At 43.4% G+C, this 13,457-nt stretch overlaps 1 protein-coding gene across 1 annotated transcript; it reads right to left on the reverse strand.

Moving 5' to 3' along the window:
- Positions 1 to 2,347: 2,347 nt before the first annotated feature.
- LOC109748416 (autophagy-related protein 18a) lies at positions 2,348 to 7,932 on the reverse strand. Its single transcript, XM_020307444.4, has 4 exons — positions 6,631 to 7,932; positions 3,708 to 3,909; positions 2,761 to 2,887; positions 2,348 to 2,671 (listed from the first exon to the last, which is right to left on the reverse strand). Exons 1-4 carry the CDS (start codon positions 7,690 to 7,692, stop codon positions 2,581 to 2,583), a joined length of 1,482 nt encoding a protein of 493 aa, XP_020163033.1. The 5' UTR covers positions 7,693 to 7,932; the 3' UTR covers positions 2,348 to 2,580.
- Positions 7,933 to 13,457: the final 5,525 nt, after the last annotated feature.

The following is a 13,457-nucleotide window of genomic DNA, read 5'->3' on the forward strand; positions in this document are numbered from 1 at the left end:
TTCAGCATTGCCACTGTTTTAGCGTGGCCCAGCAACCAGCATTCAGACTCGTTTCTAAACAACAAGAATAATGTTATCAACCTACTGTTACGATAAGATCCGTTGTCCCACACGGATCTACCTACTGTTAATCAGCTCGGCTCCTAGCTCCACAATGATATTTATAAGAAATAATGTTATCAACCTACTGTTACGATAAGATCCGTTGTCCCAGGCACCTAGGCACCATGCAGGTAAGGCCCATACGATTGATCACTTTCCAAATATTGTTGAATACCATACCTGCCATAATAATGCATGTTATTATAATACCTTGCAATTTATTTCCATCTATAAAATGGCATCCTAGTTTCCTTATAAATATGTACGCATTATAATACCTTGTCTATGCTCTCTTGCTTTTGCCTTGTATTCGTAACCGGAATACAACGCGCACACACATATGCTGCACCCATCTTTATATTTTGGCTACTAAAAATAAAAAGATACTGCCATGCATGTAGAAAGATTTTTGTCCTAGGTATCATATACCTAACACTAAGAATTTGTGTACATATAATAGTAGGTATATAACAGAAACATATAAATGATATACCCAAGGTACGATTGAGAGAAATGATACCTAAGAAATATATATCCAAAAAACATATACCCCTGAATGATAATTAAAGTATGACAATGATAAATATATTTTTAAGTGCAAACTCAAGTCCCCGAAAAAAATATATATGTGCAAAAAAAAGTATATACCCATAAGTACATACTCAAGTCCTCGTAAAATATTTTTAAGTGTATATACCCATAAATGTACGTACCCCAACGTGAAATTCATGTGTATATACCCATAAATGTACGTACCCCAACGTGAAATTTATGTGATATACCAAAATGTAAAATTTATTTGTACATACCCAACGTGAAATATATGTGTACATATCCCGGCGTAAAATTTATACGTAAATACCTGACAGAGATGTATCCAAGGTATGATACTCGAGGAATATGATACTCGATAAATTATTCTACCATGAATTATGATATGTTGTTCATTGTCTTTGTTTCGGCGGCGACAATGACAGCGCTGAATAAAGATTCTTCGGATCCTTCCTTGACATGGCCATCGGTCCTATGGTTGGGGATGGATTTGGAAACCAGTCTGTTGAAGCAAGGATGGCGTGGCGGCGGCGGCATCCTCGTGGTGGACCTGTGTCCTCGGGCTCCGCCGTTGCGACGACGTTTGCTCCAGCATCGGCGCGGAGCTTGGGAGGTAGTCCAGGAGCGGATGCAGATTGTGGTCTGCATCGACGACATCTGGAAGACGGAACATGTGCTAGGTTCGTGGTTCGTGAATGGCAGGTATGGTTTCCTTCTGCGACGTCTTAGTCGCGGTGGGGTGCCATATCTGGAGTTCGATGGCGTGTCCGGAGTGTTGCCCCGGTCTGATTCGTTCAACGGTAAGGGCTTCACTTTTGGTGAGCCACCTTGGAGGTCCGCAAAGCTGCATATTAGCGATGAAGCCGCGTCGAGCTCGGGTGAGGAGGTGATCCATCATTCTTTTCTTCGGTGGCTGCTGTCGTGGTGCCGGAGGCAGGTGATGGGCGTTGGTGTCAAGCTCAGATATGTTCTGCTATCTTTTTAGTTTTGGCATGTCGGTCCTTTCGTGACTTGTACTTTAATCTTTATGATATGAATGAGACACGTATTACCATGCAAAAAAAATATTAATAGGCCAATAATTATTAAGTATTTCTCACATACCTTACTACACGTTCATGCTTTGAAATTAGGAAGATTTAATGCATTGATGACTATCCATTAATTTAAACTATAAATGGTTGCTCCAATCTATATTACTTGTCGCAGCTTTACTTTACTACAACTTTCTACCAAAGCTGAACTAAAGTTAAGACAAGTATATGGAATGGAGGGATTACTATTTTTTGCAACTAAACAATAATTTTACCTCAAAAATTGATCCTTATACTATGAAAATTTATGTACGCTCACTTGGGGATTAAGCCATTGACTTTCGCGGTAAGGAATGCCGAAAGCAAGAAGTGTCACAAACATGGGGCAAGTGGCCCAAGGTACCCTGGCTGCTGGGCTGATGCGTGGCAGGGACGCGTTGAAGGTGTGTTGCCAGTTATGAGAAGAACATTATGGCATCATAGTCAAAGAACTCGGGGATGCAAAACTCGTAGGAGTGGTACATTTGCAAGTCTTGCGCTCTTCATTGCAGTTCAGCTCAAGAGATGTGTCATTTCAATTTTATTTGAAGAGCAACAAGAGACCTTGGCAGAAAGACTTTCATGCCAAGGACATTGGTAAAATTCAACTAGCAAAAGTATTGTTAATCGAACACTCAAAAGATAAAAGATGCATTCTATCATTGTTCATCTGCACAAGGCTCCTTCTGACCCTCCACAGAGCACATTATGGCATCGTCACCAAAGGCATATATTTACACATAACATTAGCCTCTGCTTAATTAACCCTCGGGTGAGCCGAGAGCTTACAGAGATACTGTACAGACAGCCATGGCACACAATGCAGACAAATAGTTGCTGCTTTATTATCTTGCTACGGTTGATCTGATGGTTTTAGGAAATTGTGGCATTCCAGCTGCTGCATTTCTCCTCCATTGACTGGGTCAAACTGGCACCGGTAGAAGCTGCAAGCCAAAAAAAATAGATACAAAGACCAATTGTTGGAAATCTAATCTTTTATTTCCAGAATTAGAGTTTAATTTCATGTATGTACCTTCCGTCCATGCCAACAACTGCCACGGTATTCTTCTCATGGCCAAATGCGACGATGTATTGCTCACCCTCATGGAGCCTGAATTGAGCAACAGACCACTCCGAGTGGAAATATTTAGGTAGCACACCTGCCATCAATGAAATAGACATGCTTTAGTAATAGATGAAAAACTGAAAAGTGTCTTCAGCACTTCAATCTCAAGATCCAGGTCAACTTCATGCAATCCCACTCGCACCTAAACATGCACTCAAGACCCAAAAAATATTTAGTTTGTGCATGCTCTAAACCATCAAAATACAGAACATAACCAAATGCAAGACACCAACAAGTGCAGACCAATCATGCTATGCTCATTTCCAAGCTTCAAGCAAAAGAACATATCAAAAGATATGTAAAGCAGTAACTTGGAGAAAGATAAGGAGTACGGGGCAAAAATTATCATGGGAACTAGAACCTAAAGAACATTTATGTATACTAACTACACAGTAAACCAATCAAGCATTATACGCAGTGTCAAACATGCTCAGAGAAACAGCTAACCAAAACGTTTTTCAGTACCCTTCATTTAAGTAGAAAATGCCACAAACAAATCTGAAAAGCTAAAAAGCTTGTTGTAATGGGGAAACTCCGCCAAAAAAAAGTGTATTTCATTATTGGACGTCAACAGTTCTTTAGTCTTACTTGCAATAGAAAGAAAGGAAATACATAGTATGCAGCAGTGAATACGGTTGATACAGCATTTGCTACAATTTAATTCATAACAGGAGCAACTCACCATTTATACGTTAACTATAAAAGCTTAGTTCTTGGTTTGTAAGTTATGAAGATGATTTTTTCAAGCGAATTACATGTAATGACATTAAACACACAAGAAGCTGAGAATAACTTCATTATTGCAAACAAGAAGATGTATGCAACTCAAGATATCTGAATGATTAGGAATTTACCTTTAATAAAGGAGAATGATGGACTCATGTGGGGAACATCAGCGTCTGGAGCTGGCAGAGGCTTATCATTTGTGGTCAAACCAACATTTATCTTTAAATTGAACACATGAATTGTTCCTTTATCACTAGATACAGCCAAATACTGTAAATTATTTGAGAAAGCCAAGCTATATATCTCTGCTCTGTCAGCACCTCTCCTTACCTGCAACAGAACAAAGCAGACAATAATTAAATGCTATATCCCCAGCAGCAAAAGGTAAGGTCATGTGAGAGACTTCATGCATCATAAGTTTCCCACTAATTAGGAGTTCGCAAATTATAACTTGATATGTGGTTACCAACTCAGTGTCCTTCGTCATCATAATTTGGCAGTAATTTCAGAGTTCCACAGCCACAGGCACAACTTTGGTAAGTTAAATATTTTTAGATCAAAATGTGGGAAATCCGGTGGTTCTTTTTATCTGACTGATCTCGGTACTTGCTTCAATTATTTGAGCAATTTGGTGCTTGCAATACATGATTGCAACACCGGTTAAGTAATGATATATTACAAACAAGCAATGAAATCAAATCACCCAAATCATCGAATGCTCTGAAATCTTTACAAAGCAACAATTAATAGAAACAACAAGAAATAGCTTTAACATGAGGCCTGGTGTGTTTACAAGGCAACTTCATGATGGTGCGAAGAAAAACAAAAAAATGGATATTGGGGTGGACGGCGGGTGATGGTGCTATATTTTTTTTTCTCTAATACAAAAAGGAAGAGCATTTCCGATCATAAAACCGTCCTATATGACAATAAGTTGCATACTACATTTTTTTATTAATCTATGGCCAACAGATTATACCAAGTTAACAACCCTTCAAAGATACACAAGAATGTACAGATCTTCACACCACCAAATAATGGGTACGGTTTCCCCAGTTGATGTGGAATCTGTACTGCAGACCCTCCAACCTCAACAATGCTAATTGTCCAAGGTTTCTAAGGAGAATTATGAGAAATTGACTACAGAGCATCCAATGTCGAGAATGTTTTTTGTGACCAAGATATCCAAGGGCATTATGAGAGACGGTCATGTTCAAAACCAGGGAATTCGCTTATTAGGTATCTTCCAGTTTTCAATACTAATCATGACAAATGAGTATAAGCAAAGCAAACCAAATGGTGTATGAAAGCGACATTATAGAGTACTGACCATGATGGACAAACAAAGAAGGATCACAATGTAACACTTCCAACGATGTTAACTTCCTATTAAACATTTCCTTCATTGAGAATTTCAAGGATTCATCATACATCAGTGCTAACATTTGATCCCAAGTGTCAGCAGCGATGTATGAGATGTACGTATTTACTTTACTAAGCAGATGGTTGGCATCATACTGCCAGATAAATGTTACACCCATAATTATAGGACAAATACCATTTCTGGTGTCAGTTCACAAATGGTAGTTGAATCGGTATGGGATAAAACTGGAAAGCACAATAAGGAATAAAGATCATCACTCTTGAACTAGAAAAGTATCAAGAGTTACTTTCCTTCTTTTAAGATGATCTTTATTATGAAGTCCCTGATGGGTCAATCAATCAGGTCCAGGTTGTTTAAGGTATACTCCCTCCGTTCCTAAATATAAGTCTTTGGGGAGATTCCACTATGAACCACATACAGATGTATGTAGATGCATTTCAGAGTGTAGATTCATCCATTTTGCTCCGTATGTAGTCCATAGTGGAATCTCTACAAAGACTTATATTTAGGAACGGAGGGAGTAGAAAAATCCACCAAAAATTCTAGGGAAGAAGTTCGATTTATCCCATATTCAATTTTGTTTCAATTAAAAAACGACACTGGATTTTGAAGAACAAAGGAAAAAAAAACATCAATAAGGGCTGATTGCTAACCAAGCAAGACTAATAAAGATCATGAAAACAACCAAACTAACTATCCAAAATATATAGTCCTACTACTAAGGCAACGGAGTACTAAACTTCTGCTCTGTCACATTAAATGCGGTGTAGAAAACGTAACGACACATGGTTTAATTTGTACTAATATCTTCTTCACTGTAAGTTTGACTGCACAAAAAATGTTAAGCTTACAAAGCTTCAATTTGGATGCTCATTGAAATCCTTCTAAACTGAAAGCTGTAAATTTCATAAACTCAGTTTGGGGAGCTTCCTTGTGTAAGATATCAGTAGAAGTAATCACTAATGCAATTTCAAACTTTCAATAATTGCAATTGCCGAACAAAATGCAGCATTGGCAGAATAGGTAGCACTTTATTGTTCAGTTGAAAAACTAACCAATGTTACAACATGTATTCCACCAAGAACGAAAAGAAAAGTTAAGCCTGTGATTGTTGTTCTAACAACTTAAGTCACATGGTAAGTGCAAAGCCAAACCTTTTTATAGCATAGTTGCCGCGTACTAGCACAATTAATCACAGACTAGTCCTACAGCTCTTACAATAATCATCCAGAAAATTCTCAAAGTAGCAGGGTGAACCGAACATCTGATTGCATCAGTCAAATATAAGACTCCCCATCATTTATCAACTTGTATCCTACGCTAAACACCGATGTATCATGGTTCAATTTGGACAACTATATTCTACGCTAAACACCGATGCGGCCATGCATCATGCATTACAAAACTTCAATCTGGATGCTCATTCAAATCCTTCTAACCTGAGAGTTGTAATTTTCGTAAACTCTGTTTGGGGGGCTTCCCTATGTAAGATATCAGTACAAGTAATCACTAAATGTGGTTTCAAACTTTTAGATTATCATCCAAAAAGTTTCTCAAGTCAGCAGGGTTTTTCCTTTTTCAGTTAACCCAACATTTGAATGCATCAGTTAAATATATTACTCCCCTATAATGTATCACTTGAATGAATGTATGTTGAGAAAACTTACTTCCTGGAGAAGGTTGCCCTCGGCAGCATTAAAGATCCTCACAAGTGTCCCCTTGGTGCTTGCGGTGGCAATGAGCCTCCCATCCTGGGACAACGCGAAGCACGCGACACGGGAGGCATGCGCATTGATAAACTTGGTCTTCCTGGCACCATAGTGCTCGACCCTGATCTGCCCCTTCTGCGCACCAGGGCAAACCAACACAATGGACCCAGGCTGCTGCGACACAGAGCACAGGCCCTTGGGGTTGGGCGCTGTCTCAATCTGCTGCACCAGCTTGAGGTCGGCGAAGTTGTAGACGAAGATCTTGTTCTCGAGCACGACGACGATGCGGTCGCGGCGGAGGCGGACGCCGCGCACGGGGGACTTGAAGGAGAGCTCCCCGATGCAGCGGCTCTGGTGGTCGTCCCAGATCATGACCTTGTTGGGCGGGTAGTGGGGCGCGTCCCCGCCCCCGACGAGCGCCAGTATGTTGCAGCGGAAGAGCATCTCCACCACGCCGATGCCGCCGCCGCCCCCGCCGCCCGCGACGGGGGGCTGGTGGAGGGCCTGGGCGGCCTCGGGTTCGTTGGCGGCGGCGGGGGAGGGGCCGAGGTCGCGGCGGAAGATCTCGCGGAAGGGGTCGCAGTTGTAGATGCGGAAGCCCGTCTTGGTCCCCGCCGCGAAGCAGCCGTAGTCCTGGTTGTAGGAGATGTGGAGCAGGTCCGTGGCCGCCGGGAACGGCCTCTCCGTCTTGCCCCCCGTGGCGGCCGCGGCGGCGGAGGCGTCGGTGGCGGCGGTGGCGGAGGAGACCGAGGAGGTGTCGTCGGTGTCCTCCTCGCCGCCGGACGGGGTGGGCTCGATCGCGTCGGTGGGGAGGGGCGGCGGCTCCGGGCCCTCGTCCTGCTCGGGCTCGGGCTCCTCGGGCGCGTCTTCCTCCGGATCCTGCGCGGCCGCCGCCGGCTCCCGCGCGTCCGGGTCCCGGACCTTGGGCTTCCACACCTTGGTCTCCCGGCGCGGCTTGGGCTCGGGCGGCAGCGGGTGGTCGAGGAGCGGGCTAGGGTTTGGTAGGGCGGGCGTCGCCATGGGAGCGGATTGGAGGGGAGAGGGGAGAGTCGGGGGACGGAGAGAGGAGAGTCGGGGCGGCACGATAACTCTACCTCGCCTGGTCTGTTCTGGTCTGGCCCGCGGGGGTCGGAAGGAATAGTTACACAACTAGGAGGAAGCAGCCTAGGTCACTGGCAAGCGGGGCCCGCCGTGCCATTTGGGCCCTGGGCGCGAGCCCGCACCCGGCAGCGTAGCTTGTGCAGTGACGGTACCGGCGGGTCTGGGTTGGATGGCGTGGAGGGGGAGGCAAGGCAGCGCGTGCCTTTCGTGCCGTCCGGGCTATACTGTCTCGTGTACACGTACACCTGAGGGCCGTCTTCAACGCTGAACTGCAAATTTGCTTGCGCAGACAGATGACCAGCCTATCGACACGGACGCCGAAGATCGCCATCTAACGCTGTCCGCATACATTTCTATTTTTTTTTAACTAACCAGACGAAATTCATGCAAACACGAGTATTTCATAAAAATCGGACGAGAGTCATGCAAATACGACGAATTTTCATTGCATTTCGAACATTTAGAAATAAAAAAGCGTTCGACCATAAACTCATCCTACGGCGATGGTCGTCGTCCACTTTCTTTGTATTCCGCACCGACAACCAAGTCATGCATCTGTCCTCTTCATGAACGGCGACGGGGTTCATGATCCGTGAAGTGAAGGTGCGGTCTCCGGCGAGGAAGAGTATAACATGGGAGACGGACCTGCCCGCTTGGGACACAATGCCCTGCCACCTCTCATGCCTTTCCTTCGCATCCTTGGAGGAGTATGCGACATGTCCGTCGTTGCACTGATGGACGTGAGGTCGATGATGGATATGGACGGTCCATCACTGTCCACCTGCAAGGGCGGCCACCTCATGTTTCATCTTCGGCGACAGACTATCCCACATAGTGTGTCCGCTCACGGTCATGGCAGATGTGGAGCAAAGGAGGATGTGTTGCGGTGTGAAGTTAGCCGGGTATGACCGCCTTTAAATAGCGGATTCCAATGAGCCCAAGAGTCTGGGTGCGTCAACACGTGGCGTCAGAGTTGGCTCCTCCGTAGGCGAGCCTGCTTATTGGCGGCATACGGACAAACGGGTATTGAACGGGCGGGATAGATATACATCATGTCCCATGCAGCAAACATCACTCTGGCTTTGAACAGACGTTGACACTGGGGACACGGCGCAAGCGGCTCTCTAGGCCAAGGCGACGCTTCAATGCCGACGCTAGTGAGAGGTCGGTCTGCTATGGGTCCGCGTCATTGCGGAGCGGCCGCTCTACATCGGCATGAATGCAAGTAGCGAGGGAGGAGTGTTTTGGATGGGTCAGGACGGTCAGAAGCGGGCATGGCAGCGGTCGAGACGCCCACAAAGCCCACTCCTCCCATTTATGGGACAAAGCACATCTGCCCGTTGAGCGAACCGATATAAGACCGTGTTAGATGACATAACATTGCAAGAACCGTACAATTCGAATATATACATGCGGTTTGAGGGTTCGCTTGAAGATGCATGAGGAGAGAAAGATAAACGGGCGTGCACGAGCATCGTCGCGGTTCAGCAAGTGTGGACGATGTCCGCAGAGAACAACCGAACAAGTCTGAAAGTAAGAGCAGCTGAACAAGTGTGAAAGGTTGTCCCCCGTGGAGGCCTGGACACCGACCCGGCAGTGGCCGGAGCACGCAAACGTGCACGCACGGTGTGTTCCACTTCCGCGTCGGCTCTCTTGTTCCGAGGTGGGTAGTGCTCCGACACATCCGACGAGACAGCCAACAACCCCACCGCCACCCTATGCTATGTGCTATGCTGATGGTTTGCCCACGTCGCCGCCGCGAGTCAATCAGTGCGTGATTGCTTTGCTTCCATCCCGTCGTCGGCCTTCTCTCCCAAGAAACAATCGGGTGGTGGCTGCCAACATGGTGGGAACACGGCTCGCCGCCCGGCCGGCGACAGAGATAATGGCGTGGGCCGGGCACCACCTCGCATGTCCACGTTGTTGGGCTTGCTACATTTTTGGATCCATACAAGTCATTCGTTCCTTCACATCGTTTCGGTCATGCATGTGGATGCAACGACCACGAAAATGAATCACATTTATGCTTCAAAAATCTTCTTATAATTATATTTATACCTAATAATAAAGCAAATTGGGTTTCCTTCGTCCGTCATGGCATGTTTCAGAAAAGTCCCTCTATTTTAGAGAATTCAACCCGCAGTCCTGTTTTAAGTTAAAACGAATTGTTATTTTTGTATTTTACATAAAAGTCCCTGCCTTTTTTCGAAATCAACCCGCCGTCCGGATTTAAGTCACAACCGAACCGTTATTTTACATTTTTTGAAACCCCCCTGATGTTTTAGGTAATTCATCCGCGGATCATATTTAAGTCAAACAAATGCTTTTTAAAATCATCCATATCTTTTAAACCGTAACTCCGATTTGAACATGTTATATATGAAATTTAATTAGAAAAATATGTTGAATATGAATATGAGATTATTTTTACCTGTTAAGTATTTTAAATATTATTTTGGAATATATTTGAGTCAACCAAATGACTTTCTAAATTATCTGTATCTTTTAAACCCTAACTTCGATTTTAACATATTATATATGAAATTTTATTAGAAAAATGTGTGGAACCTAAATATGATGTTAATTTTACATGTTAAATATTTTTTAAATATTGTTATGGAAGCAAACTTATAATTTATAGCGCAACATTCGTTTTTTTTCATACCGGCGGCGATCCGGATTGCAAATAAACACCCCACTATAACCATATACGGAAAAGAAAACATCGATAACTACATCCCGCACATCGAGGATGCATCACTTATGGCTGAGAAAGAGAGCTGGATGTCGAGAAGACTATAGGCAGGCGGTTTCCTTGACGCGTTGTTTGTTCTACAATGTTTCTTGGCGATTTATTATATCGAGGGTTTTGTGTTTCTTCATTATATTTTTCGTGGGACGATCCATGTATTTGTTATTTTTGTCTGGTTTCATCTTTCTTGCTACCAACCAACAAACATAGCTTGTACTCACTCTGTAAAGAAATATAAAAGCATTTAGATCACTAAAAAAACATTATATACTTTAGTGATGTAAATGCTCTTATATTTCCTTACAAAGCGCAGAATAAAAAGCCTATGTGAATTAGACTGGCCCAAATAGAAAAGGCAAGAAAAATAACATAAGACACAGTGAACAAAACTATCACCCAAAGGCCAACCATAGAGCGAGGAAGCAACCACGGACCGAGACACCATCAAGATTAGGTGGTGGCTAGCACATGCACCTGCGTCGGAACATGGCTCACCAACCAGCGAAAAATTAATGTGTGGGAATATTGTGGTGCATGTTGTTTCCGGATATTGCAATACCTCACACCCAAATAGTTCTACATCTGTATATTTTATAGTTCAGCCCAGAAGGAGGTCAAAAAAAAGTTCAGATCAGAAGGCCCTTCAGAGGTTTATCACTACTATTTTGTTAACTACCTTAGGGAGTACTATGTGTTATTTTTCTTTTATTTAGGACTCATGGTGTTGCACGTGCAACACACCATTTCCTTAGTGTACAATATTCAAACTAAACCTTTCCACTCCGTAAAATAGAAGTATATCCACAATGATAAAACAAAGTATCATCGCGGAACAGGAAGTGCCATCTTGCAAGCTGAACAACATATCTACTAGAAAAAGCCTTCAACAGTTGTCTTGTTACCAAACCACCATTCTAATTGAATTACCGTCATGTTATTTTCACCCGATTTAAATTTAAGAGAAACTCATGCTTGAAAAATTACCAAACTACACAATGGTTTATAGAAAGGAGCCCTTGCTTTGCTTGAAATCTGTTTACTTTGTTTAGAATCAATCAGCGAATCTGTTGTCAAATTTTGTGTGATTTGACATTGAACTGACAATTCAAACATTATAAAAACTAATTATATACTTAATGTCTTCCAAATTTAGACATCGTGGCGAGCCATTAATGGAGATCAACGCGGCGATTTTATTCCCCGATCAGCTTTGCTTTCATTCTCTTCTATCCTGACTGATTTAGCTTATAGGTCAAGCCACCTACATTCATAGTGAGATATATCTAGGTGACTTTGTTTCCTTTGTTGACCATTTTTACCCAACTTTTTTGGTGACATTTCTTCTTGAAAGTATATTACTCTGATAGTGATGAAAGGAAGATAAATAACGAATCGATGAAATGGTAGAATCCCCAAAGGGATTAATTGATAAATTTTCCGGATCTAGTACTCTTTCGAGGGATTTGCTATAATTGTCCATAGTAAATGGTTGTATTTCTCTTGATCGGTAAATAGTTTGTAGTGTTAGTTTTAAAATCCTAAGATGAACGACCTATGCTATGTATTTGATATTTACTCTTTTTTTAGATACAAAATTTTGTGTGTCAACAAGGCCCCTTTCTCTCGTCCAACCCTTGCCCCGTATATTTCTTGGCAAGCAATATTATATTTTGATTTATTTTCATGGGGTCATCTTTTTTTTTGGAACTTTATTTCTCTAGCTATCGACCAACAAAACTAGCTGGCAACACCAAAAAATTCTACCTAAAGTAGGCGAACCAAAATAGAAAAATATAACAGACAAACATAAAATTCACAACTGGTAGCAGGACACCTATGGGAGATAAACCGCGATCTCTTCTGACACCCTTCTAGCGAGCCAAAAGCACTAGAGCACACTACCAACCCTTATCAAACACAACAAAAAAGGACCACATATAAACAAAAAGAGGAGCACACATTAACAAAGAACACACACATGTCAGAAAGGAAAGGACAGTATAAGCAAAAATACAATTCATTCACTTATTTTCTCTAAAAGAGCAGGGAGCCCTAGTAATTCACACATATCCATCGTTTGTAGCCATGTGATTCTTTTTATACGGATACTAGGACCATTGAATTGAACACATTTACACTTCCATCTTTTTATTAAAAGGTAGTACTCCAGCAATGTACAGTGACAAGGAACGAGGAGACATGCAGATGCTGCAATGAATATAATATATTCTCAAAGAGAGAATCAGCACAGTCCAGAAATTAGATATAAAAGACATTAATAACGTTTCAACAGAAATATCATAATATCCATAACTCAGAGTAGCTGGGTGCTGCAACTGCATGGGCTGCTAAGTGTCATGAATATATACAAGTACAAAGACACGAGCGCTGTCACGAACATAACTGCAATATCCAGGATATGAGTGTGCTCAAGCTACAACAAAACTATCGCAACTTCATGAACATCTACCCAAGTCAATGCTGCCCAAATCCAAGAATATCCAAAACATTAACATGTGCATCATGGGCGTTCACTGGCTGCATCCACGTCGGATTAGCTACAGTAGAAGACAAAGAGGTTTACTTCGAGAAGAAAGAGAGAGAGCGATTGGCCAGCGATGAGAGAAAGGGATTGGCCCCCAGTCCCCATTCCCCGATTTCTCTCCCTCTCCCTCTCCCTGCAGCCGCCGCCGCCACCGGCGACCTCCCTGCAGCCGCTGCCATCAGCCACGCCCTCCCCAACGCCTGACTCTCCCACCACTTTTCTCCTCCCCTTAGCTTCTCCTCACCATCGGCGACCTCTCCTTCCCTCGCACCAGATCGAGCAGCATCTCGGGCAGGGCAGAGCGGAGCGGCGATGGGAGGAGACGAGCAGACGGCGGCGGCGGCGCCCTCCTCGCCCATCGGCGCGCGACACCTGTCAGAGCCCCGT

Source organism: Aegilops tauschii, chromosome 3 (genome assembly GCF_002575655.3).
Source record: "Aegilops tauschii subsp. strangulata cultivar AL8/78 chromosome 3, Aet v6.0, whole genome shotgun sequence".
NCBI lineage: Eukaryota > Viridiplantae > Streptophyta > Magnoliopsida > Poales > Poaceae > Aegilops > Aegilops tauschii.

Coding starts and splice junctions, on each gene's coding strand:
- LOC109748416 (XM_020307444.4), bottom strand. CDS start 7,692: ATGGCGACGCCCGCCCTACCAAACCCTAGCCCGCTCCTCGACCACCCG. Junction 2,888..3,707: donor ATCATTCTCCTTTATTAAAG/GTAAATTCCTAA, acceptor CATTGATGGCAG/GTGTGCTACCTAAATATTTC. Junction 2,672..2,760: donor GTTGTTGGCATGGACGGAAG/GTACATACATGA, acceptor TTTGGCTTGCAG/CTTCTACCGGTGCCAGTTTG.